The sequence below is a fragment of the Pleurodeles waltl genome, chromosome 12 (assembly GCF_031143425.1).
Source record: "Pleurodeles waltl isolate 20211129_DDA chromosome 12, aPleWal1.hap1.20221129, whole genome shotgun sequence".
NCBI classification, from domain to species: Eukaryota; Metazoa; Chordata; class Amphibia; order Caudata; family Salamandridae; genus Pleurodeles; species Pleurodeles waltl.
Window position 1 is genome coordinate 148,714,533 of NC_090451.1, and position 25,093 is coordinate 148,739,625.

General features: G+C 44.9%; 1 protein-coding gene across 3 annotated transcripts in view; it reads left to right on the forward strand.

The window, feature by feature from the left end:
* LOC138267785 (PABIR family member 2-like) overlaps nt 1-25,093 on the forward strand; it is a 97,523-nt gene that overhangs the window by 26,173 nt on the left and 46,257 nt on the right. For all 3 annotated transcript variants that reach the window (XM_069216986.1, XM_069216988.1, XM_069216987.1), the window contains one exon: nt 10,711-10,781. In XM_069216986.1, the coding sequence (XP_069073087.1) occupies nt 10,711-10,781 (71 nt within the window). The remainder of the gene's footprint in view (nt 1-10,710; nt 10,782-25,093) is intronic.

Below are 25,093 nucleotides of genomic sequence, written 5' to 3' on the forward strand. Positions count from 1 at the left end.
CATAAAAGCTGCCTGTACTTGCTCCATCCTCACCACAAGCTTAAGGACTGCAAGGTATACAGAGAAGCAAGGCTTCTTTTGTGGTTACAGAAGACCAGGCCACAAAGACATTCACCTCATTTTCACAAGAGGGCAGGGTCCGATGACAAAGGGAACTCTGATGTACCTAGAAAGGCCCTAAAGTCTTTCCACCATGGGTCAACAGACCGTGGCAAAAAGGAGAAATCTATTGAAGTCTCCACAAAAGTGTCTTTTTCTGACCCTCCAACTCCATCTGTGAGGCCCGCAAATCATATTTCCACACCGTCAACAAGAACGTTCCCTTCGGCGATGCTGTCGTCGATGACAATAATGACGATGGTAACTACTGCGTCATCGACGAGGCCTGCAACAATGAGTACGACAACAACCACCGTCGACACACCTATACCTCTGATGAGGATATCTTCATCAACAAAGACTTCATGTCCATGAAACCATTGTGGATGAGACCACTGTCAACAGGACCGTTGTTGACAAGATCGTCGTCGTCTTCACCACCATTGATGGCCCCGTCGTTAATTGCAGGAACATCATTGTTAATACCACCTCCGTCAACGACAACTTCAGTTCCCTCATCGGCGACACCGTTAACCTATATTAAGGTCAGCAAACCCTTCCTTAAGTCACAGGACACTTTTCCCAATAAGGTGTTTCCATATCCCCCAAGTACTCTGCTAGATCTGGACTCTGACGACAAAGGTCCATTTAGCCTAGCTCACAGCCCTTCTGAGCTGCAAGTAAAATATCAAGAAGATGAGGAAGGAGATGACTCCTATTACGGGCAATAGTATACGCTCCAACCTACTCATAGGTTTCTACCTTACCACATCTATGATGAACATCCAAGGGACGCAGTGCAAATGCCATTTTAATTAGTTCAAGACTTACAGGATGTGTTTCAAGATTATCATAGACACTTTCCTGAACCAACGGACAATGCACCACCACCAGTTCCAGAAACACCAAGGTCTATTCCACCACCAGTGACACCACGTATGACTCCATCATTGTCAATATCAGCACTACCAAAAGACGACCCTTCATCATCTAACGATGACAGGGAAGAATACGAACTACAGAACACCCTCCCGCCTCAATATGACTGGGGTGATTATCTTCTTCCCACACCCTCCCCTCCACTGCTGCATTCTTCGGACTCCCCTCCTGAAGACATCGGAGGTTTCCACAGTTTGATGGAAAGGGCAGCAGCACGGTTTGACTTACCTATTACAGTAAAGCAATCCAAATGCTCTCTGTATGACTTCAAGGAGCAAGTGAGGAAGTCTATTCGGGCCATTCCTATAATAGACCACATCTGGGAAGAGGGCCTGAAACGTATGCGAAACTCCAGCAACCGTGGCAGCAGTGGTACCATGCATAGATAAGAAATATAAGGCCCCTGGCGATTCCCATACCTGCCTTACAGGGCACCACAGGGCTGACTCAGTTGTTTCTCAAGCAGCGCGAAAGCATTCCAAGAGCCCTTCTACCCCAATCACCACTCCACCTGACAAGGAAGGAAGACGTTTAGATAACATCAGTAAGCATTTCTCCAGTACGTCTGCCATCACAGTTCATGTGGCAAATTCTCTAGCCATCTTGGGTCGCTACAACACATAAATGTGGTCGGACATAGGTGCCCTTTTAGACTTCATACCTGAGAACAGAAAATCGGAAGTGCGCAGAATATTACAGGAAGGGGAGTGCAAATCCTCTGAAATAATAGACACTGCGATGGATATCGCCTTTTCTGGATTCCGGCAGCTGGCAGGGGCAGCTGTCTTGCAGGGACAAGGATGGCTCAAAGCAACTTCATTTAGGCCAGAGGTGCAATCTAAAATACTGGACATGGGCATACAATGGTGAGACACTTTTTGGGAAGCACATTGAGATGCCCTACTCGCCATCAAGACAAACACAGACAATGTCAAGTCTTTGGGCACACTTCAGTTTCACAGGTTCCCCTTTCGCGGAGCATGAGGTAGAAGACTTTCCACCTACAGAGAAGGCTGTCAGTGCTATTATCAACCCTTTCACTTGCACTTTAGACCTCCATACCAGCAGCAACCAAACCGCCCACCACCATCAGCAACCTACAACAAACAGCCTGGAAGAAGAAGAACACCCACTCAATCCAGGGACACCATTCGCAAACAATGATTTAAATCGGTTGCTAGCTGCTACCAACTCGCAAATAATGGGCAGAAAGATTTCCAAACATCTCTCACAACGGCAGGAAATAACGATGGCACTAGATCTGATAAACCATGGTCACACACAGGAATTCATTCACAAACTGCCAAACATGCCACCAAAAGGGATGCTCCCCACCCCATCTTCACTTAGTACAAAAAAAAGCTTGCATTATGCTCAACAAGTGAGCGATTGAGGAAGTACCACCCAACCAGAGGCACAGGTTTCTATTCTAGTTTTTTCCTGGTAGGAAAGAAATCCGGAAAATGGAGACCCATTTTGGACCTCAGAAAACTCAACAAATTCCTCAGGAAGCAATCATTCTGCATGGTCACTCTAATAGACATCCTGCGTCTTCTAAACCAAGGGGGGTTATATGACCACTCTCGACCTACAGGATGCATGTTTCCACATTCCCATACACCCAAAATATCACAAATTTCTCAGTTTCACTGTAGCTGGCACCCATTACCAATTCAAAGTCCTCCCCATTGGCCTCAAATCAGCGCCTCACATTTTTACAAAATGCCTAGCCCCAGTAGCAGAAGCCCTCAGAACACGCGGTCACAAAATATTTCCATACCTAGACAAATGGTTGCTAAAGGCACAAACACCTGTTCAAGCAGCCAAAGCCACAAGAGATTGTATGACTTTGTTCCACAGCGTGGGATTCACTTTGAACCTCAAAAAATCAATTACTATCCTTTTACAGGAGATTACCTTTCTAGGATCCACCCTAAATACCAAGCAAGACAATAATCCTAAATACCAAACAAGACAAAGCTTTTCTCACTACAGAAAGACAGCAGAAGTTAACTCAGCTGGCTGTGACAATATCCAAAAGAAGGTCAGTTTCAGTGCGTCACTTCAAGTCTTTCCTGGGAATAATGTCTTCTGCATAAAACATTGTTCCCTTAGTACGCCTGAAAATGCGACCTTTACAGGAGGGACTTCAGAAACAGTGGATTCAGACAGAAGGCTCTTTCATGGAGCTTATAACGATAACTCCAAGAATAATCCAGTCCTTGGAATGGTGGACTCGCATCCATCACGTCTCCATGGGCCTCACATTCCTACCATTGATACCAGACTTTACCATCACCACAGATGCCTCTCTGAAAGGGTGGGGTGCTTATCTTCAAAACATACAAATCCAGGGCAAATGGTTCATCTCATAAAGATCCATGCATATAAAACGTTTGGAGCTGAAAGCCATCTTTCTCATTCTCCAGGCCTTTTTACCTCGCATAGAAGGGTCTGCAGTGCTGGTACGCATGGACAACATGACCAGCATCCATCATATAAATAAACAGGGAGGTACAAAGTTGCAAGCACTCTCCAAAGAAGCGCAGCACCTATGGTACTGGCTGACCGCGCACAATATCACTCTGAGGGCCGAACATGTGTTGGGGAAAGCAACACCTTGGCGGACACACTGAGCAGATCCATGAAGAGTTGCCACGAATGGGAGCTGGATCAAGAAGAACTCAACACTATTTTCACCTTTGGGGCAAACCAGAATTAAATCTCTTTGCTACGAACAGGAACAACAAATGCTGATCCTACGCCAGTCGACACCCACTCCTGGGATCATGGGGAATTGCCCTTTCAATGAGATGGTCTGGGATATTTCATACGCTTTTCCCCCCATCCCCATGATACAGAGTGCTCAGAAAGATGAAAGTGGAGAAGTGGCGTTTAATTCTGATAGCTCCCAAGTGGCCCAAACAACACTGGTTCACAGAGCTTCTTCTCCTGTCCGAGACTAAGCCAAGTCGTCTTCTTACCAAACTCTGCTAATGGGGAACCAAGGCCAAGTTCTTCACCCGGATCGAGGCTCTATGCGATTATATGCATGGGTTGTTAATGCAGTGAATTTGAGAATATAGACACTCCTAAAGAATGCAAATAGATCCTTGCAAGAGCAGATTCAAATAACAAATCTTACGTACTAAAATGGAAGAGGTTTTGCTTATGGTGTCAGAAACAACATTTGCACCCGCTGAAGGCATCACCGGAGCAAATATTACCTTCTCTTCTCTCCTTGACTCGCTTGGGTTTGATGCAGGCGTCTGTGAAAGTACATCTTGCAGCTATACCCAGGCACATCTTGCTCTGCTCAACAAGGATAATCAAACAATTTCTGAAAGGCTTATTCCGTGTCTTCCCTCAAGACGTCCACCACCTCCGGAATGGCATCTAAACGCAGTCTTTGCTCCAATGATTAAACTACCATTTGAGCCAATTCACAAGGTAGATTTCAAATTCCTTATCTGGAAAGTGGCCACACTGTTGGTGTTAACGTCCACTAGAAGGGTGAGTGAGATTCAGGCGTTCACAACTCAAGAGCCTTTTCTCAAATTCACAGATGAAGGAGTAATACTAAGACCTAACCCAAAGTTTATTCCAAAGATACCTTCACAATTTCACCCTAACAAACCAGTTGTTTCATGCACATTCTTTCCAAATCCAACCACCCCAGCAGAGCAATCTCTGCACACATTTACACATAAAAAGTTATCTCAAGTTTCACTTACATCATACCAAACCCTTTCAAAGATCATTGCAACTATTTGTAGCATATGCACAGTCACGACAAAGTGCTTCTGTTACAAAAGCTACCACTGCAAGATGGATTTCAGCAACAGTGCAATTTTGGCATTCTACAGCAGGCAAGCCTCTTTTCTCCAGAGCAAAAGCATACTCAAGAAGAGCTGTTCCCACTTCAGCTGCATTGTTTGCAGGAATTCCAGTGGAGAAGATTTGTCGTTCTGCAACGTGGCAGAGTGTATAAACGTTCACTTAGCATTATTGTTTAGAGTCATCGCACGGCAGCGACACAGCAGTCGGGCAGGATGTGTTACGGCATCTGTTCCAATACGGTGATATTATACATGCCATTTGTATGTTCTGCTTATTATGACTTATTGTTATTAAGATGATTATTATTATTATTATTAGTAGTAGTAGTAGTATTCATTGTGCTGTCATTTTATTACCCACCATCCATAATGTATGATGAGCATAAAAGTGTAATATTTTGCAAGTTCTTGCTATTCTGATTCAAGCATGTGAATCTATGAAAGACCCAATACTGGAAAAGAAAATGAGTTACTTACTTGTAACTACAGTTCTCCCGTATTGCTATCTTTCATAGATTCACATGTGACCCACCCTCCTCCCCATAGAGGCTCCCCTTATGTCTCCTTAATATTTATTTCACTTGTGCTAGAAAATCTGAGAGACTAGAGCTTCTGTGCTGAGGGTTCTAGAGGGTGCTGTCACCTGATAGGCTGGACTTCGGGTCTTCTAATGATGCAAATAAGCTATGAAAGTGAATGCACTTTAATATTGTTTTCTATGGAAAGTTTCTGTATACTGCTATTTTAGGGTAACGTGGAACCACACTTTGACGACTGGGAATACTGGACAACTGTAGTTACAGGTAAGTAACTAATTTTCTTCATCTGTGAAAGAGCGTGTGCAGCTGGTTGGAGGATGGGGAGGCCATAACCAGTGGGTCTCACAGATATTGGAAAGGGGGTATACCCTAAGCTTCCAACAGGCTCCTCCACAGATGCCTGGCTCTCAGTCCCTTTAATCAGAGTATCATCTTTGGATCCTGTAGCAGGAGGTGGCAGCCCTGTTGCAGAATGGAGTGGTGGGCTTGGTCCCACAGCAGTAAATTGGGCAGTGGTGCTAATTCTGGAGCTTCCCGGTCCCCAAGAAGGACAGATCCTAAACCTCAGGATCCTGCTCTTGTTCCTTTGCAAGAAAAATTTCAAGATGCTATCCTTGGCTCAGGTTCATCCGGTGTTCAAAGTATAAGTTTAGATGGTGTCCCTTGACTAGCAGGACATGTATTTCCACATACTGATCCTCTGTTACATAATAGGTACCTTTGGTGGTAGGCTCCACTCACTATCAATTCTCAGTCTTACCATTCGGACAAAGTTAGCACTTTGAGTTTTCACCAAGGTGATCAATTTGATTGTGGCGCATCTGAGAAGGTTAGGTATCTCAGTGTTCCCTTACCTAGTCAACTGACTGCACAAGGTCCGTTTACCTGTGATGGTGTTGGATTACCTACAAGCAGCAGCATAACTTCTTTTCGACATTGGCTTTTCATTCCATGTGTCAAAGTTTCACCTAGAGCCCTCTCAGCTGGCTTCCTGTATCCTCCTGGTCATGCATGCCAGCTGGCACAAAAGGGTGCTCCAGTGATGCCTTAGTTGACAGTGTTTCTAGCCCAGATTACACCTGTTGGCTAGTCACCCTGCACACCGTGGTGGATATGGAATGGTGACTACAGAGGTAACAGATGCATCCCCCCTTAAGTGAGGTGTTCATCTGGAAGAATTGAAGATCAGAGGGGATGTTGTCTACAGAAGAGCAGGAGTTTCACACCATCCTGGCCAAACGGCAGACATATTGGCTAGCTCTCAAGGCTGTCCATATCTTTGCAGTCAATACAACTGCGATATTGTATGTCAACAAACATGGAGGAGTGGGATCTCACCTTCACTCTTGAGTAGTGTTCAGGCTCCGGGCTTTACCGCACCAGAATGGAGTCTGTCTAGTACCCAACCATCTGGCTAGCTCACTGAACACCAGAGCTGACCGTCTTAGTGGGCGTCATTTTGCTGAACATGAGTTGTGTTTCAATCCAGGTCTATGTCTTCCAGTACAGCCTTGGGGGTCACTTTTCTGTTAAAGTGGAGTTTTTCACTTGATTACACATTTCCTCCCATAACTTTGCTTCCTTGAATGTTGAGGAAGACTCCTCAGGACTGGGCCCAAGCCATTATCTTTGCCTTGGACTGCCTGAGAAGAGAGTTATGCGCAGATTTCCCGCGACTCAAGCTGTGTAACCTGCTCTGTCTTTTTCTCAAGGGGGACCGCCGCTCCCAGTCCCAAAGGCAGGTACTGTAATCCAGTTGCCAGAGTCTCCACCTTCATGCCTGTACATTGAGCGGGGACGTTTCACTTCCTTTCAACTGCCACCAGAGGTGATTGACGTAGCATTATCGTCTTGCTTATCCACACACCCCCCAAAAAAAAAAAACAGTCTGCACTGGAAGGTGGGACGATTTGTCGCATGGTGTATGGAGCTGAAAGTAGACCCTTTGAAAGCATGCCTTTCAGAAGTCCTTTGTTTTGCTGTTTCGCAAGCCCAGCTGGGTTATGCAGTGGACAATGTCAAAACATATATTGCTGTCCTGTTGGCATTTTCCTGCCTTGGAGATCAACCAACCATTTTCAGATCCCCAATCGTGAACAGCTTATCGATGGAAATTACATATCCTTCCTCTGACACCCTTTGTAATGCGCCAGTGAGATTTGAAACTGTATGTTCTTTTTGATTGGTATTTCCGAGGAGCCCCTTCGTGCTGGCAAGTTACGTTCACTAACTTTCAAGACAGTTTTTCATGTGTCCATTAAAACAGCGAGGTGCATCAGTGAGTTGTAGGCATTAAGTGTTCACCTGTCCTTCACATGCTTGCATATTTTGTTACTTATGTCTAAGGCAGCTGTCCTGTCGGCTCCCATGTCAGAATGGGACATTTTGATTTTTTGGATGAAAAAAACAACTTTTTTTTTATCCAAAAAGTGCAAATTCGTTGTTTTCTTAAAGTGACAAAGTCCCATTCTGAGTTAGGACTTAGAAACAATTTCAACTTTTTTCATCCAAAAGGTGAAAAATTCCAAATTCAAAATGTTTTCTTCAAAAAAAGTGACAAAGTTCCCTCTAGGGCAATCCATTACCCCTCTAACCTTTACCCTGCTCCTCACCCCACTAAGGAGGAGGAGCTGGAACCCCTAAAGGGGTCATTTGTTCTATTGACTGCATAAGAGAGATCGGGCCCGACAACCAGCACTTTGTGGGGTAAGCAGGCAGTAAAAATGTCAAAGAAGTCCAAAACAGGATGTTGTCTTGCTGCATCATACTGCATATAAAGGTTAGGGGTTGCGAAACTTCCTTAATTTGCTCTAGTTTGATCTAGCGTAATTGCGTGAAATTTCCACAGAATTACACGTAATTATGCAAAATATATCTCTACTAAAGAAATTGCCCTAATGGTCTGTTCTGATAAAAATTCAACTCGAAAATGTGATTTTGAGTTGACTTCTGGTCTCTTGCATTCAAAATTCTGTTGCTTGCATTCAGATTTGTAGTTTTCCATTTAGGAAGCATCCAAATGGCTCCTTGGGTAAAGAGTCTACCTGAAATGTTTCTTGACTGCCCACATTACATGAACTGCAGCTCGCGTTCGGTTTAGTGCTAAAAAATTACACGTACAGGCTGCTCGGTTAAAAAACCTACCTGAAATGTTGCTCAGGTTCAAATATTACATGTGGCATATTGGCATAATCTTTGTGATTTCCTTAGATATCATTATTCAGATTTACCAAAATTACACCAAATATGTTGCTGTAATTACATTTCTCAGGCCTGATAAAAGTTTGCTGTGCCCTTGCCTAAAAAGAACCACCTGATGGAATCTACACACACTACACCAGAGCAAAGTCTTCTACCTCAGCACTTTCCAACACTGTCCCCATGGCTAGAATTTGTCGTGGGGCGACATGGGCTTCCCTTCACACCTTCGCTATGCATTATTGCTTGGATTCAGTGATTAGAAAGGGTGGCCATTTTGCACTCTTAATGCTCCATGATTTCCTCATCTTTCCACTCCTTTAGTGCACCCCCTGGGAGGAGGTACTGCTTTGGAATCTATTCAACAGGTGAGGAATCTGCGGGTAGAAGTAACCATCAGAAGAAAAAGTTACTTACGTTTGGTAGCAATCTTTCTGGTGGTTACTCTGTTTACTTTGATTCCTCATCAGTCCTACCCACTTACGATTCTGAAAAATGGCCTTAAACCACTGGTATTAAAAAGGTTCCGATGTAGTTGTTGCACTGTACTGCTTCATAATTGATCTGTTGCTTTTTCATCTTTGCCTCTAAGGGCATGGACAGATTTATACAAAGAACTAATGTCAGTACTTCGGGGTGGGATCTTATGGCTTCTGTGATTTCACTCCATCATTGCAGCCAACACTCCCTATTGGTGAAGGAGAACTATGAGAAATTTCCAGATCCAGTATGGTGCATGGGGATATTCAAAAGCTGAAGAATCTGCAGGTAGGTAGAATAATCACTAGGAAGATTGTTACCGAAGTTCAATTACTTTTTCTTGTCTGTCTTTTCAGGGATGTTCCCTGTGCAGGCAAATTTGCCTTTTTCATAATCTGATGCAGTCATGACGCGCTAAATGCATTGAGGCTGTGCCGATAGGGCATTGCATCCTATAGTTAATGACAACTCACTCTTAAATCCCTCTAATCTGGGGTTCATTAATTCCACTCTGGTGAAACTCATCACTCCTGCTGAGTTCAGCACAGCTAATCATTCACTTTAAACTATCCTCAGCAAAGGCACTGGATTTAGTCTCCCTTTACCTCCCCAACTCCTCTGTCTTCTGGCAATCCTCACTTGATATCTAATACCTTTCCAATTGCTGCACCACAGGGCTCACCTCTTGACACCAACAGCTATCATGGTGGCTTTGTACATACACAGAACAAACCAAGCCCAGGACTTCAGACACTTTCTCAAATCAAGCTTTCTGGGCCTTAAAAGAACCTGCTAATAGCCTCAGCCAGCGCCGGCTTTAGAGCGGTGCCAGCAGTGCGGCAGCACTGGGTGCTGTCCTGCATTGGGGGGTGCTGACCTCAGGGGGGCGCTGTGTTTAGCAATGACTTACGAAATGTGCGATTTAAAAGCATCTGCTGAAAAGTCCCTTGTGTGTCCGGCCTTTAGGAAACATTTAAAATGTCAAGATATCTCTTGTGATTAATGTTCCTGCTGGGTAGAGAGATTGAGTTGTGTCTAGCAGCTGCTTAAAATCGCCATAAAGTAGCACAGGGGGTTAATATGCCTGCTACAAAGAACAGATCTGTATTTTATGTAGATAGCTGAGTGGATTAGTAAAGCCAGCCTTTACAAGTGCTTTAAAACAAATAAATGCATGTTAAAGGGGGGCTATTGAGAGATGAGGGGCACATTTGCAGGGTGGTAGCGAGTGAATCTGAGGAGGTGGTCATGGGGTGGAGAGGCACCAAAAAAGACTGTTGCACAGGACGCCGCCAACTCTAAAGCCGGCCCTGTTCTCAACCCACTTCTGAGGATACGCCCCTGAATATGTGCATGTGTGCCTGTATGTATCACCCTGTTTGATTTGAAATGTTGTCTACTCATGAGGTCCATGTCCCACTACTGATATCTCCATTGATCACCTTTACTTAACCATCTCTTCTGAAGAATGTTCTTAGGTCTTAAGTTTTTATTGCTGAGTAAAAATAATTGTGAGAAGGGGCTACGATTTTCTTCAGTGAATACAAATACCTTGTCTTACCATCTCTCTCCTACTTTTGTGTGTCTTTCCTTACTTAGCTATGTTTTTCTCCTAGGAGCTTCGGGGTCCTCATTCAAGTGGAGAGAATCCCAGTTCCTCATCACTTTGTGCTACCAACTTTGACAGGTGAGATTAAATAGATGTTCAGTTATTTACCTGCTTTCTACCACACCTGACAACACTTCTGGTTTCTGAATTGAACCACTCTTGCACAATGGCATTCCATCTGTGAACCTAAAACCCCAGATTTTCTTCTACTGTTTCTGCAAGGCACACTCCTCATAAAGCAGAATATTTAGGATGTATCCACGACCCCCTACACCCCTAAAGACCACCAGGTTAACACGATGCAGCACACTGGACCCCAGGGACTCCCACTTTATTAATCTAAGTAGCAAAACCAAGTGCATCCTCAGTCACAAGACATCATGGCCCTTTAATGCTGGGATCTGAAATTGGTACAGAATGGAGACAATTGAGACATATCATGTATCCTAACAGTTGGCAAATTCAAGGATTCCTGGACTTGCAACAAGAGTCATGTAAAGCACATTCAAAAGGTTCCTTTGGGCTTGTCCTTGAAAATCTGATCGTTAGAATGCGATCAGTGGAATCTCTGTTGATGCCAGTAATATTTTAACTTGGTTCCACCCAAAAATAAATTAAAGAGATCTATCTCTGTGTTATGATTGTTTTCAATTCCCTCTCTCTGGGGAACAGCATACGTGGCATACTTGCCCTCTTCAAAGTAATACCCATAGCCAGCTTCTGCACCTATCCTACCATAATGCTAGAACTCCCCATCAGACTCCGCTTTCCTGTCAGGGATCTGCACACTGTTGTTCATGACTAACTGAAACCAGAGTGTAGTTGGGTGCCACAATATCCTCTCTGTGTTGGCCTGCTTGTTAGATGTGTAAGTGTAGTTCTGGTGCAGGTAAGGCTAGTGCAGTCATTATATCTGGTCTAGTAAAATGACAGATTATGAACTTTAGAACTTTTAGTGTTGATTTTGCACACTTTACTGGTGGACCAGTAGGTAGCTACACAGTTTCGCCTTCCATCAATGTGCTTTGAAATAGGGGTTTGGATGATAAGCATTCATTGGCAAAGCCAAAAGGTCTGTTGTTTGCTGCTATCATGTTGTCCTCTTCCAGTGATTGTTTTGACATGTTGTTTGCAAGCTTTGTTGGTGTTGGTGTTGGGGGTGGCAGGGGTTGGGGGTGGGGGGGGGGATTGCTTGGCCCTCACAACTAATATAAACAAAAAATAATGCTAAAAGCGAAAATATATTTTGGTCTCAAAAAGCATACATTGCCCCAGCACTGAAAAGAACTATGTTGGGTGCAAACGTGCTCCTTGTGAAAGAGCAGAATTTGTCATTCACAGTGGAGTTATCAAAATATTGAAATGAGGTGACCATTTTCACAATGCTATATACCGCGGGGGAAGCGGAGGGTAGTGAATGACACAGCAGACCAATTGACAATGAGGGCTGGCTAAAAGCCCCTAAACTTGTAGAACTTCTTTATGGCTGCCTTTTCAGGCAGGTTTAGTTCTTAGGCGATATAGGAAAGAATCCTGATATTCCTTAAGAATGCAATGTCAAAGTTATTGAGCACATAATTTTCTGCATGTGGTGCTTTTCCGTATCTAGAATGGTGAGATGCTAAAGTCTAAATTTCACTCCAACTTTACCACCCCAGTCATGATTCCTTCCTTGGAAGGTGCAGTGACCTCCCACATCTTGATATTGTTATTGATTGTGGGCGCACAAGTGAAATGTAAGAAACCAGGCAGCTTACAAGACATTGGCTCTTCCCTTCCCCCTCTTGTTCGTACTCATGTAAACCAATACATTATTCTGAAGAAGTGAGTTTATCCCGTACGTAGCAAAGTAAAATTATCCCTATGAACAGAATTACAGAAATGTTCTTTTTGGTTACCCAGGGAAGAGAACAAAATTAAAAGCCACCACCTTCTTTTTGTGAAACAGATGTTATTGACATTTTCATAATCATAGAAATACATCCCATTGTCCATCATGCATCAACCTTAAGGCCATGTAAGGCCACATATCTATTCCCCTCTGTTGGTAAATGTTGAAAGAAAGAACAGCAAAATAACATAACTCAAAGACCCTTCCCATCCTAGACCCTCCCGCCCTCACAGAACACTCAGGAATTTTGCCTTTGAGCAATACAACATTCAAGGAATTCCTCCCCCATCCAGATCAATCGGGTTTGTGGTTGGCCCCAGTCCCATTGGTTGAGCATAGCATGGGATATATTGCCTTATTGGTAGAGTAATAAAATAGGCCAACGGCGGGAGGGAATTTTGTCAAACATCTGTAGGTTATATGTCAGCCTTTCCGGAGCCATCACTTGCCACAGGCCACAAATCCATAGTTTTATTGGCAGTCACTGTTTTCCCAAGTTAATGTCATCAGTCTCTTTGCCATATCAAGTAGATGGCCTTCCAGTATTCTACACCTGCGTCCTCACCAACCGACCTTTCCTCCTCTGCACCGCCCACGACACACACCACACACACAACCACTTTTCATATTCCGCTGTACCACCCATGGGTCTCTTGGTATATGATCACCTAAGTTAGTTTGAATTACTCAGTATTTCCTGCCAGCACAGCAAAGTTTTGAGCATTCCCACTACAGGTTGGGGAAAGCAGCTGTCCGAGCTGGCTTCATATATGACTTTAAATATACTGGGTGTCTGATACCACCTCACAAGTAGTCTGTATTATGCCTCCTTATGTCGAAGGCTTTTTAAGTTCTTACAGCGGTTATACTAATTCTCCTTTCATCCTTACCCTTTACCCTCTGATGCACGCAGGGCAGAGATGTGCTCCCTCATGTTCTGCACCCTCTCCCTTACATCCCTAGACTGGCACTTCTATCTAGCCAAGCGTCGCTCCCTGGCTACTTAGAAGCTTGATTTATTTGACCTTTTACTCTATTCTAGTCCTAACGCACTGTTTCTAACTGAGACGTGGCTTTTAGAGGAATCTGGGCCCGATGTTGTTCAAGCACTTCCTCCTAGCTAATGCATCTTAAGACTCGACAGGCAGGGTAAAGCTAGGGGATCGAGATTGTCTACAGGGAATCATTTAAATGCACATCATCGCCGTCCATTATTCCAAACTGTGAGAGCTTGGCGCTCTCTTTAATTCTGTGTCTTACAATTTCCTTTGCCGGAATTCTCCTGTATGGACCCTCAGGCACCTATATTCAATTCCTTCAAGTGCTCCTGGAGGCAGTTGCAGGGCTAGCTGTCAATAGACCCAATATCACTCTACTCGGTGATGTTAATCTCCATATGTACGACTCGAATGATAATGCCTCCAAAATGTTGCTCAACAATATGGCCTCTCTGCAGCTGCTTCAGCTAGTAGAGGCCTGACTCATGATAAGGGCCATACTATTGACTTTGTCTTTAGTAATATCCAGAACCTAAGGGTGCAAACCACTTTTCTCTTGACTTGGTCAGATCATTTCCTCATTCCTTTCACTCTCCCCATGTCTTCCTCCCCTGTCCCCTCTCCCTCGGCTAAATGATTGGACCGACCCTGGTCCATGCCGAACCTGGAAAATTGGTCAATGGCCTTGGAAACCTCCAAACACCATTGGATAACATTGATCTAGCCGTTCACCAGTCTAATAAGTAGCTGGCGGATTCCTGCGTCAGATTCTTCGAGACCCACAAGAGTGTTCTCTTTCAGTTTTTCTGAAACTCGCTGAGTGCATGGTCAAGGATCTCTTAAATACTGTAAAATCAGGCTCGCCCCTGGATACTGCTCCTCTCCACATCATTCATCCATGGTCTTACAGCATTGCTCTGCTACTGACAGCCCTATAAATCTCGCCCTGTCTCGCGGGCTGGTCCGTCACCAGTGGAAACATGCAATTGTCAAGACACTTTTGAAGAACCCAATTTAGACCCTTCTAATCTGAGGAATTACAGGCTAATATCCCTGTTACCTGGATTTTCTAAATTGCTAGAAAAACATGTCAACAGAAATCTCTCCTCCTTCCTCGAATCAAAGGAACTTCTTCAACCCACACAGATGGGCTTCCGTCCGCTAGGTAGCACTGAAAAAGAGCTGTTGGCAGTGGTTGAGTAACTCAGGCGTTTCTTGGATCAGGGAGGATCTGTAGCCATCATTCTGTCAGATCTCAGTGCATCATTCAATACCGTGGACCATCTTACTCTCTTGTAGAGAATCTCTGAAGTTGGAATCATGGACAGAGCACTGGATTGGCTCTCCTCCTTCCTGGAGAATCGCTCCTTCCAGGTCCAGGATCGGTCTTGTCTCCCAGACAGCAATCCATCTTGTTGTGGAGTGGCCCAGGGCTCCTCCCTGAGCCCCACTTTGTTTAATCTTTATTTTCGTCCCCTTGCTGATATTGTTCAATCGCACAGGCTATTGTTGCTTTCCTATGCTGACAACACCCAGCTGGTTCATGTAATTCTCCCCTGACTCAAGTTCTGGCATCTATCTCTCACTCCTTGTCTCCAGGAAGTAGCCAGCTGGATGGCTGGTTGCAAATTAAAACTCAATGCAGTCAAAACAGAAATTATGTTGTTGAGCAGCAAACTCAGCAGTTCTGTTCTGAGTCCTCTCCCAGATTTGCTGAGTAAACTGCCCACTCCCAAAAATTCAATAAAGAGTCTCAGGATTTGGCTCGATTCTGACCTTGTTATGGACTATCACGCCAAAAAACTCTCCACCAGCTGCTACAGTATTCTGAGATTGCTGTGGAAGGTTTTTAACCTTCCTGTTACCACCACAGGAGTTCAGGTCCTTGTGTTTTCCCGTCTTGACTGTGGGAATACCCTGTGTTTTAGGCTCACCCTGTTATGTTGTCAGGTGGCCGCAGACTGTGCAGAATGCTGCCTCACATCTCCTGATGAACATCCCTAAGCTTCATTTGGCTACCAAGGCTCTGAGAGACCTAAACTGGCTTCCTGTGGAATTCCAAGTGCAGATTCAGTCCCTCTGCATCATGCACAATACAATCAACAATAAGGTCCCCTCTTGTTAAGATCTTTAGCCTCCCCATATCTCCCTGGGAGAGACCTCCTATCTTCATCACCCCGCCTACTGAAGGTTGCTAGGATTTGTAGATCCCGCTGAGTTGTCCAATCCACTTCCTTTTTGGCCCCCAGACTTTGGAACACTCCACCTCTGGAACTGCGCCTTCTGGAACTTGAGCTTCCTTTCCGCAAGGCTTTAAAGACTTGGCTTTTTGGCATTTGACTCTCCCTGTCAGTTCTTTTTCTGACCGCGTACAGTGCCTATGACAGTGCTGGGAGGCCTTTTAAAAGCCATGCGCTATATAAGACCTCAAGAATAGAATAGCATCAGATCTGGTGCCCCACTCACATCACTCTCTGTGCCTCCCAGGTGCCATCAACTACACTGCCTCCAGTCACCATCAGATCTGGTGCCCCAGTCTCCATCACTCTCTGTGCCTCCAAGAAACCATCAGCTGCACTGCCTCCAGTCATAATCAAATCGGGTTCCCCCAGTCACATCACTCTCTGTGTCTCCCAGTGAGCATCAGCTGATCTGCCTCTAGTCACCATCAGATCCGGTGCCCAAGTCACCAGCAGCTGCTCTGCCTCCAGTCACCATCAGATCCGATGCCCCAGTCACCACCACTCTGTGTGCCTCCCAGTCACCACCAGCTGCACTGCCTCCAGTCACCATCAGATCCAGTGGCCCATTCACATCACTCTCTTGCATCCCAGTCACCATCAGATCCGGTGCCGTAGTCACCATCACTCTGTGCCTTCCAGTCACCATCAGATGTGCTGCCTCCATTCACCATCAGATCCGGTGCCCCCAGTCACCATCGCTCTCTGCCTCTCATTCACCATCAGTTCTAGTGCTTTCAGTCACCATCAGTGCCTGTGCCCCAGAGTCACCATTTGAAGCCCTACTTCGAGTCACCATTAGTACCAGAGCCCTCCCCCCAAGGACCCAGGCCCATCACAATCACCATCAGTGATAGTTTCCCATAACCACCAGTAGCAGTATGCCCAGCCCACAGTAGTGCCAGTGTTGTTATTTTAACAACACTTGCTTTCAAGTTGCTACTACTTTTAAAATATTTAAAATAATTTGGAGATCTGTTTCCTTGTGAGAGGACAAAAGCCGGAGAAATATTCCCAGTTCGACTCATAATATACACACCCTTAAGGTGGCACTGCAGGAAAGGATTCACAGAGAGCTATCTTTCCAAACCAACATTGGTATATAACCTATGTGCCAGACGAAAACTATAATGTTCTTAAATACCAAACATTTTTGTAAGCTAATATCTTTCCTATCATTTTTTAGTCAATGCTTGTTCAAGACTAGGTTAGCACCCAAATATGTGCTAGGCTAAAGAAAATAATCATCTTTGCAAAATCACACGCTCTATTTTCCATAATTTTTGGAACAAAACCTGTGACTAACCTAACTAGCCTGCAGGCCTACTTAATGCATTAGGAGATGCTCAGCTGGACAATGAAAAAAGCTACAAGGAAAAGGGAAACTTGGGAATGCTTGCTGAATAAGAACCACTATACATATAAATACCACGTAGCCAGAGATAAACTCCCAAAAAACAAACTTAAACACGGCAAACAGAGACCTAAACCTTGCTTCCCATCTCGCCAACAATAAAAAAAAAAGCACTGTGACTTGGTCAGCGCTGGTTATGTCATAGCACCCTTTTTAGGTCAAAGTCTACCAGACAGTGCAGCTGTCTGGTTTGTTAAAGACATCTTGGGGACGTTCGTAAAGCTTCTTTGGGAATGCATTCCACCCATTACTTACCATTGGGTTTGTAACACACATTTGGTTGGTTTCTATTTGCTAGCTTTGTGTTGTAGGTTGCCCAGCCTGGGTTTGTCCCGCTGTAGACCATACCCTGTTTACTATATTCACAAGTGTTTGATTTCTGTACGCAGGATTCTAAATATTTTCTTATCGTGTCACATTTGCTGTGCATTCAAAGACAGAGGTCAAATGTCAGGTTACGTCTTCCAGTGCATTTCTTTCTCAGACTTCAGGATGAGAGAATTTAAGTGACAGTCATACTTGCTGCTGGGAATGTGCTGGAGGAAGGCTGTAGGAAGGTACTTTTTTCTATGTCTGTAAATTAACTTGCAGATATTTAAGAATATGTCAGAATTAGGAAAGCACAAATGAAGCACATTTTGGTAATTCAGACGTGTGGTGGAAACAAATATTTTAAAACGATTAAAACAAATCAGTACACTAGGTGATGACATTTCCACACATTATCCTTTATGCACTGTATTTTTTTATCTATAAAACTGTATGTCTTTGCAAATGTAATGGTCATTTCAATTGAAGATATGTTGTCTGAAATGGCACTGCGCTACCACCCCGTACATACTCCGCCATACCCCACCAGACCTCTAAAAATCATAAAAATGTTACTAGACCAGTAGGTCGAGTAGCTTGAATAACCTACTCGACCTAACTGTAATGTACTTGATCCAGAAATGGGTCTCAAGTTATCTAGGGATAACTATTGTATTTTACAGTTGCCTTTTTCTTCATTCTCACATATGAGTACACCTTCAAATATGTGAGTTCACATTTCTGCTGTAAAAAAAAACAAAATAAACCCTCTTTTGTTTGATTAAATACATTATACGTTTGCTCCATGTATAACAAATCTAGCCCACATATAGGGTACACATGATCCATGCAGGACCTGCCTCTTAGTTTACTAATAGTTTTCGCATCAGGACAGGAGTGTTTCTCAGTTTGTTTAAACACTCAGTTCAGTTCACTTTTAATAAGTATATCACTAAATCATGATGAGCACTGTCATTTACAGACAGTAAGTTTTCAAGAAATGTCCAAAAGCTTTCCCACTAACTTGCAGCTTTAGTGATGAAACTATATAGTGTATTAACAATAATCTGTGAAAATTGTGTTTCAGAAACCATATTTATCATTTGCACATCACCAAGTAAAGTGTTCTGACTTTTTTTTTCATTGTATTAACATATTTTTTTCAGCACACAAGTACAAAAGTGTTCTTTCACAGCTACTGAAATATATTTTGAAATGTTTGTAAAGTTGACTTAGTTATGTAAATTTTGTGTGTTAGGAAAAACCTGATACTAACGGCCTTTAATTTCACACAGGTCAGACAGTTCACCTTACAAAAACCTGGAACTCTACAGTCACAAGGAAAAGTATTTGCATTGCAGGAAGACAAACTGGCTTTTGACCTCTGTCTCTGATCACAGAGGAAATGTGGCAAGAATAAGCTTTAAAGGCATCTTAATTGCTAGTTCAGTTTCTGACTGAACAGAACACCTGATCTTTGTCCACTCGCCAGAAGGGTCGAGTAGGTTCTAAAAAATAGCTCGACCTCAGGAAATATGGCTTGCCGTAGCGAGTGGTCGAGTAGATTTTTTTTACCCTGCCCACTGCATTTTGCACCACTTCACAGCACTGCACTGTAATCTGCACCACTCCATGCTATGCCACTTCACCCAGCACATCTGTAATGCCAATGCACACCATGCCACTCTACTGTAAACCACTCCACTCTACACTACTCCAGTCTAGGCCACTGCACTTCTCTGTGCACCACTCCACTCTTTGCCACTCCACTCTGCAACACTGTGCTTCATGCCACTACACTCTGTGCCAATGCACCCTGCTCTGTACCACTCCTCTCTACACCAGTGCACTCTACGCTACTCTAATCTGCGTTGCACTCTACACCAAAGCCACTGCACTCTATCCTACTCCACTTAATGCCACTTCACTCTAGTGTGAAACGACGTAGTCTACGCCACTGCACACTGCCACTATACTCCACTCTATGCCACTACTATGCTGCTCTGCTCCATTCCAGGCCACTCTATTCTACCCCATGCCACTGAACTCTGTGCTACTCTTCTCTAACCACTTCACAACTACACTCCATGCCAATGCACCTCTTTACTCAAAACAAATGACACTAAAGTCTACTCTGCACCACTGCACTTTACCCTAATCTACTTTGCACCACTGCACTCCACTCCTCTCTGTGCTATTGTACACCACTCTACTCTGCATCACTGCACTCTATTCTGTGCCACTTTAAGCTAATGCACTCTATGCCACTCCATGCCACTGCACACTTACAGCACCTTAATCTACTCTGCACCACTGCACTCTGCACCACTGCAGTCTACACACTATTCTCTGTGCCACTCTACCCTGCACCACTGTACTCTACGCCACTGTACTCTACGCCACTTCACTGTAGTCTGAAAGAGTCTACCCTATGCTACTGCACTTTACGCCACACCACTCCATTGTGCCCCGCTCCCATCTATTCTGCACCACTGCACTCTATGCCAATCTGCTCTGCACTATGCACTCTACGCCACTCTACTATACACCACTGCGCTCTGTGACACTCTACTCTGCAACACTGCACTCTCTGCCACTCAACTCTATGCCACTCTTCTCTGCATCACTGCACTCTGCACCATTGCACTCTATGGCCACTGCACTCTACCCTGCACCACTCCACTCTGCCACTTCACTCTACTCTGAAACAATCTTCCCTATGCTACTGCACTTTATACCACTATATGCCACTCCACTCTGCACCACTGCACTCTAGGTTAGTCTACTCTACTCCAATCCACTCTACACACTACGCCACTCTACTTTATGCCACTCCACTCTACTCTGCCATTCCAGTCTACAAGTCTTCTCCACTCTACTCCACTCTACGCAGCTGCCTCTACGTCACTCCATGTTACTTTATTCCCCTCTACCTCACTCCACTCTGACACTATACTACTCCACAGCACTCTACTCCAGTGGTTCCCAACCTTTTGACTTCTGTGGATGCCCACTTTATCAGTACTGGAACCCAGGGACCCCCACAGATTCATTTTGGATTCCGGGGATCCATCCAATGAGGCATTACTGAAAGCTGAGGACCTAATCTGTTAATATTATTACATTTTTTCTTAGCAGTCACGGACCCCCTGAGGAGGCTTCACGGATCCCCAGGGGTCCCCGGACCACAGGTTGCGAACCACTGCTTCACTCTCCATTCTTCCATTTTGATACCCTGCTCTCTCCATGACATGCCACACCACTCTACAACATTCTATGCCATGCCACTCAGCCTCATGCCATGAACGTTTAGCCATGCTGAGCAGCAACCACGCTGGTGTGCAACATGGATAAGACACATTGGCAAAGCCAAGAGCTCTTGCATAGGCGATACCTATTGGCTTTGCCAATGCTTGTTCATAGTTGTGTTCTGGCAATGTTCAGAGAAGGTACCTCCTTGGATCTTTGTATCAACTATCCTCCCCACCAAGTCTCTGGATAAGAAAAATATATTGATGGGTGTACATGATTTATATACCTGCAATTAGAATGAGTAATCTGTGCTTTCTGGGTCTAAGTGCCTCCAACTGTGCACCGTGCCTGTCTCAGCAAAGTATGCCCTCAGCTTTTTCGAGGCCCCTCTCTTTGCATATATAGTACGTGGTGCTCTTTAGTTCAGCCTCCCAAATCATATTGAAGTCCTCTCCCAGAATTAATTCACCACCTGCGGGGCTTACTAAGGTAGTAAGGATATGAGAGAGAAATTTCTCTTTTTGGGCATTGGGGCATAAATGTTGATAAATGTGACAGGAGAGACAGATATCAACCCCGCAGTCTCAGGCTTCTACCCTCCTTGTTTCTCTTAACATGCTGAACATCTAGCGGGAAGTCTTTTCTAGCTAGAATAGTTACACCTGCTATCTTACTTTCATCTAAGTCCCAATACTGAGTGAGATAGCACTTGCGTTTCAGTCTGAATTTGTCCTGTTTTAGGAAATTTGTCTCCTGTAAAAATATTGTCTCTTTGCTGTTGATGTAAATATTGTCAAACCATGCATCACTTCTTAGACGAGTTAAGGCTCCTCATGTTCATCGTAAGAAGTATAATGATGCTGTATGAGGTATACAACCACTTGAAATCAGGGTCCAGTGCAGCTACCCTGGTGAGTGTTGTGTGATGAATTGTAGTCCCAAAAACGTTAAAAAAGCATTTTCCTCCAACAATTTCAACTTACAGGGTAGGGGTCATCCAGGCTCTCATGAAACAGAGATCAGAAACCTATTTTTCTTTACCTCTTTTGTACCAATTAAGGTCAGCTAGCATCATGTATGTATAAAGAACGTAGAAAGTCAGTGAAGTATCAACAATCCCCTCCCCCTTCAAGTCTAAAGTACAAGAGAATATGAGAATAGGTGCCACTCCCCTGTTCAAGGCATGTGACATTCTAGCGCCCGTGGTGGCAGTGTACACCATAGTGGTCAAGGGCCATTGTCCCCTCAAAAGTCCCTCCCCCTCTCAATTTCAGCCGGGATCCTGTTTACGTACTATTCATCAGTGGGGTGACTCAAAACTTTGTGGGGTCTTATCAAGTGGGATGGGCTTCTATCTGCATCCCCTCGCCTGTCATATGTCAGTCACATGTGGACCACATTAATGTCTGCCATGTAGCTTTGTGGTGCTAGGTTTGTTCCACGTCTCCTGTAACCCTGTTTTATCAGAGAACCACAGACAGATTCAGCCTTGAACACCATCCTAATAGCTGTCTCTGTCCTCTTCCCCGAGGCCCAGTATCTTTCAGCCATCTGCCGGTGTTTTAACAGTTTTTTCAAGACCCTTCCAATTGAATTGCAGGCTCTCTAGTAATGACCATTGTGGGGAGCTGGTTTCTGGTTACAGTACCCCCTCACTTTATGCCTGGTTTTTGGATGCAGCTTTGACTGGAGTGCACTGGGTTCCTGCTAACCAGGTCCCCAGTGCTAGTGTTCTTATAGCTGAGAGCACCTCTGCTACCACTGTGAGTCCCTAGTAAATTGTACCCCTTGCACTTAGGGCATGTGGTACTAAAGGAAGGCCCCTGGGTGCTGCAACACAGATCATGCCCCAGGGACCCTCTCAACTAAGTGCACCTATTGCTGCCTTTGCAGACTGCCTGTCTTGGTGCAGACCCAAAATGAAAACACAACATGGCACACAGCCTGTGTGCCCTGTCCAGCTACACTGCATGTACTATATGTAAGTCACCCCTCTGGCAGACCTTCCAGCCCAGAAAGCAGGGTGCATTACATTTCATGTGAGGCCATATCTGCATGAACAGATATGCCCCTGCTATGTCTTTGTCGATTCTCAGGAATAGCCAGTGATCAGTGACGCCATTTTAAATGCATGTGCTGGGCACTGGTCATTACCAGTTCCCCAGCTACATGATGGCCTCACTGATTATAGGGATGTTTGGTATTAAACATCTTGTATTAATAACCCTCACTGAATCCAGTGATGTATTTATTAATACATGCACTCAGAGAGTGCCTTAGAGGTGCCCCCTGCAAAACCTACCAACTCTTAATGTGGGCACTGACTGGTCAGAGCCAGTACAGCCACCTTAAACAAAGTTCTGGCCCCCTGAGGTGAGAGCGAGGGCTCAGAACAAAAGCCTGCTCTGGGCAGAGGTGTGCCCTGCTGTCCCAGGCAGGATTGACATTCCTGGGCGGGGACCATCAAAGGTCTTTCTGCCTTTGAAATGCGACCCAGGTCTCTCCAGATGGTGGAGGTGGCCGACCTCCAGTTCTTGAGCTTCTTGGTGGAAGGTCTGGCAGGAAAAGTAGGTAAATTAGGAGGAGTGCCCCTGGGGTAGACGAGCTGAAGTGGACACTACTTTTGAAATGTATCCGCCTTGTGTGGAAAGAATTAGGCCAATAGGGTTTGGGCTGTGCCACTTCCCAAAGGAAGTAGTCATAGGAAGGGTGTAGCCACCCTAAAAGTGAGTAGCACATTGGCTACCACTGGGCACTCCCTGTAACTCCCCTAAATTAACTAGTTAGGCAGCACCCCTGAACCCTAGAATCAGATTCCTGTAACCTAAGAAGAACCGGGCCCGTCACCAGCAGAGAAGACTGGAGATACCAACTGACTTGGTCCCAGCTCTGCTGGCCTCTCTGAAGCCTTCAAGAAAAACTTCACCCAGAAGACGACCATCCTGCAGCCCAGTGATCTCCAAAGCCGTGGGAAGTCTGCCTGCCTTCAAGAAAGACTATGAACTCCAGTGGACAATGGACCTGTCCAGAAGAAACCATCTTTAAAGAAAAAGAAGTCTGCATGTGGAACTGCGAAACCAAACGCCAGAAGTGACCACTGCACCCAACGCTCCTGGCCTGAGTCCAAGTGGCCCACCTATCCTGTGAAGGTCCCCCGGCGCTTCCAACCAAGAGTCCACAATGGGTTGACCCTTGCCGGACTCCCCAGCCACACTTGCAGCCTGAATGTGAGGGATCCCCCCCTACTGGCTTGGTGAGCTGATTCCGATGTCTAAAGGCATCCCTGCACCGATGGTGTCCCCATGACCCAGGGCATCTCAACTTACATGGGCAGCTGTTGGTTGGCCCCTCCTGGCCAAAGCCACAACCCGTTTCTGGAACCTCAACACCAGGAGATCAACTTCTGACGTTGCTGTACTCACCTGTGAGCAGTGTTGTAGCAGAGACCCCCCTGTCTCTATTGGAAAGCATTGGCCCCCGACAATGTGTTGGCAGTCTGCACCTGTCTGCCCCTGTGCCGATGAGAGTGCAAGTTTGGTGCTGACTTGTGGGCTCACTGGTGCCCGCCTTACCCACCGGAGACTGACCTCAGCCCCTGCTTGTACTAAACCTGTAAGCAGCACGTCAACTTCCCCCCCAACCTCCATTGACTAACATTGGGCACCAAACACAACTCTTACCTCTGCATCCAGCTGCCCCATGCCGCTGTGGGTGCACCTTGGATCCCAACCTGAGCCTTTCCCAGTCCTAGACTAAACCCCTAAAGACTGTGAATGTAAGTCATGTACTTACCTGCAAAACAGTATCTTTGGTTTTCTCCACAGGCTAACATTGAAGACTCTAAAAATTACAATGTCAGTTTTTGAAACAGTAAAGTTTTTTTAAATCTGAAAACAGCTTACCTTTTAACGAGGTTAAATAGTTCAAAGCACATATAAAAGCAGCTGTTATTTTTCTAAATTGGTCTCAGATGTATTCTTTGTGCGTGTCATTTATTGCCTCTGTGAGTACAACCAATGCTTAACACTACTCCCTGATAAGCCTAGCTGCTCGAACGCACTACCACAAATAAAGCTCTAGACCTATCTATTTCTGCCTCTGCACATATTTGGGGACCTATGGGACTCCCTGCACATTGTCTTAGCATATTGCCTTTTATTAAGTTCCAGCGTAATGTCTCTAAATTCTTTGTTTCTGAAGCATCGCTTTAGAAAGGCCTTAGAACAGAGAAACCTTGCTGTCACAGTAACCAGTTTTCTTGACTTGCTCGCCATCAACATTATCGT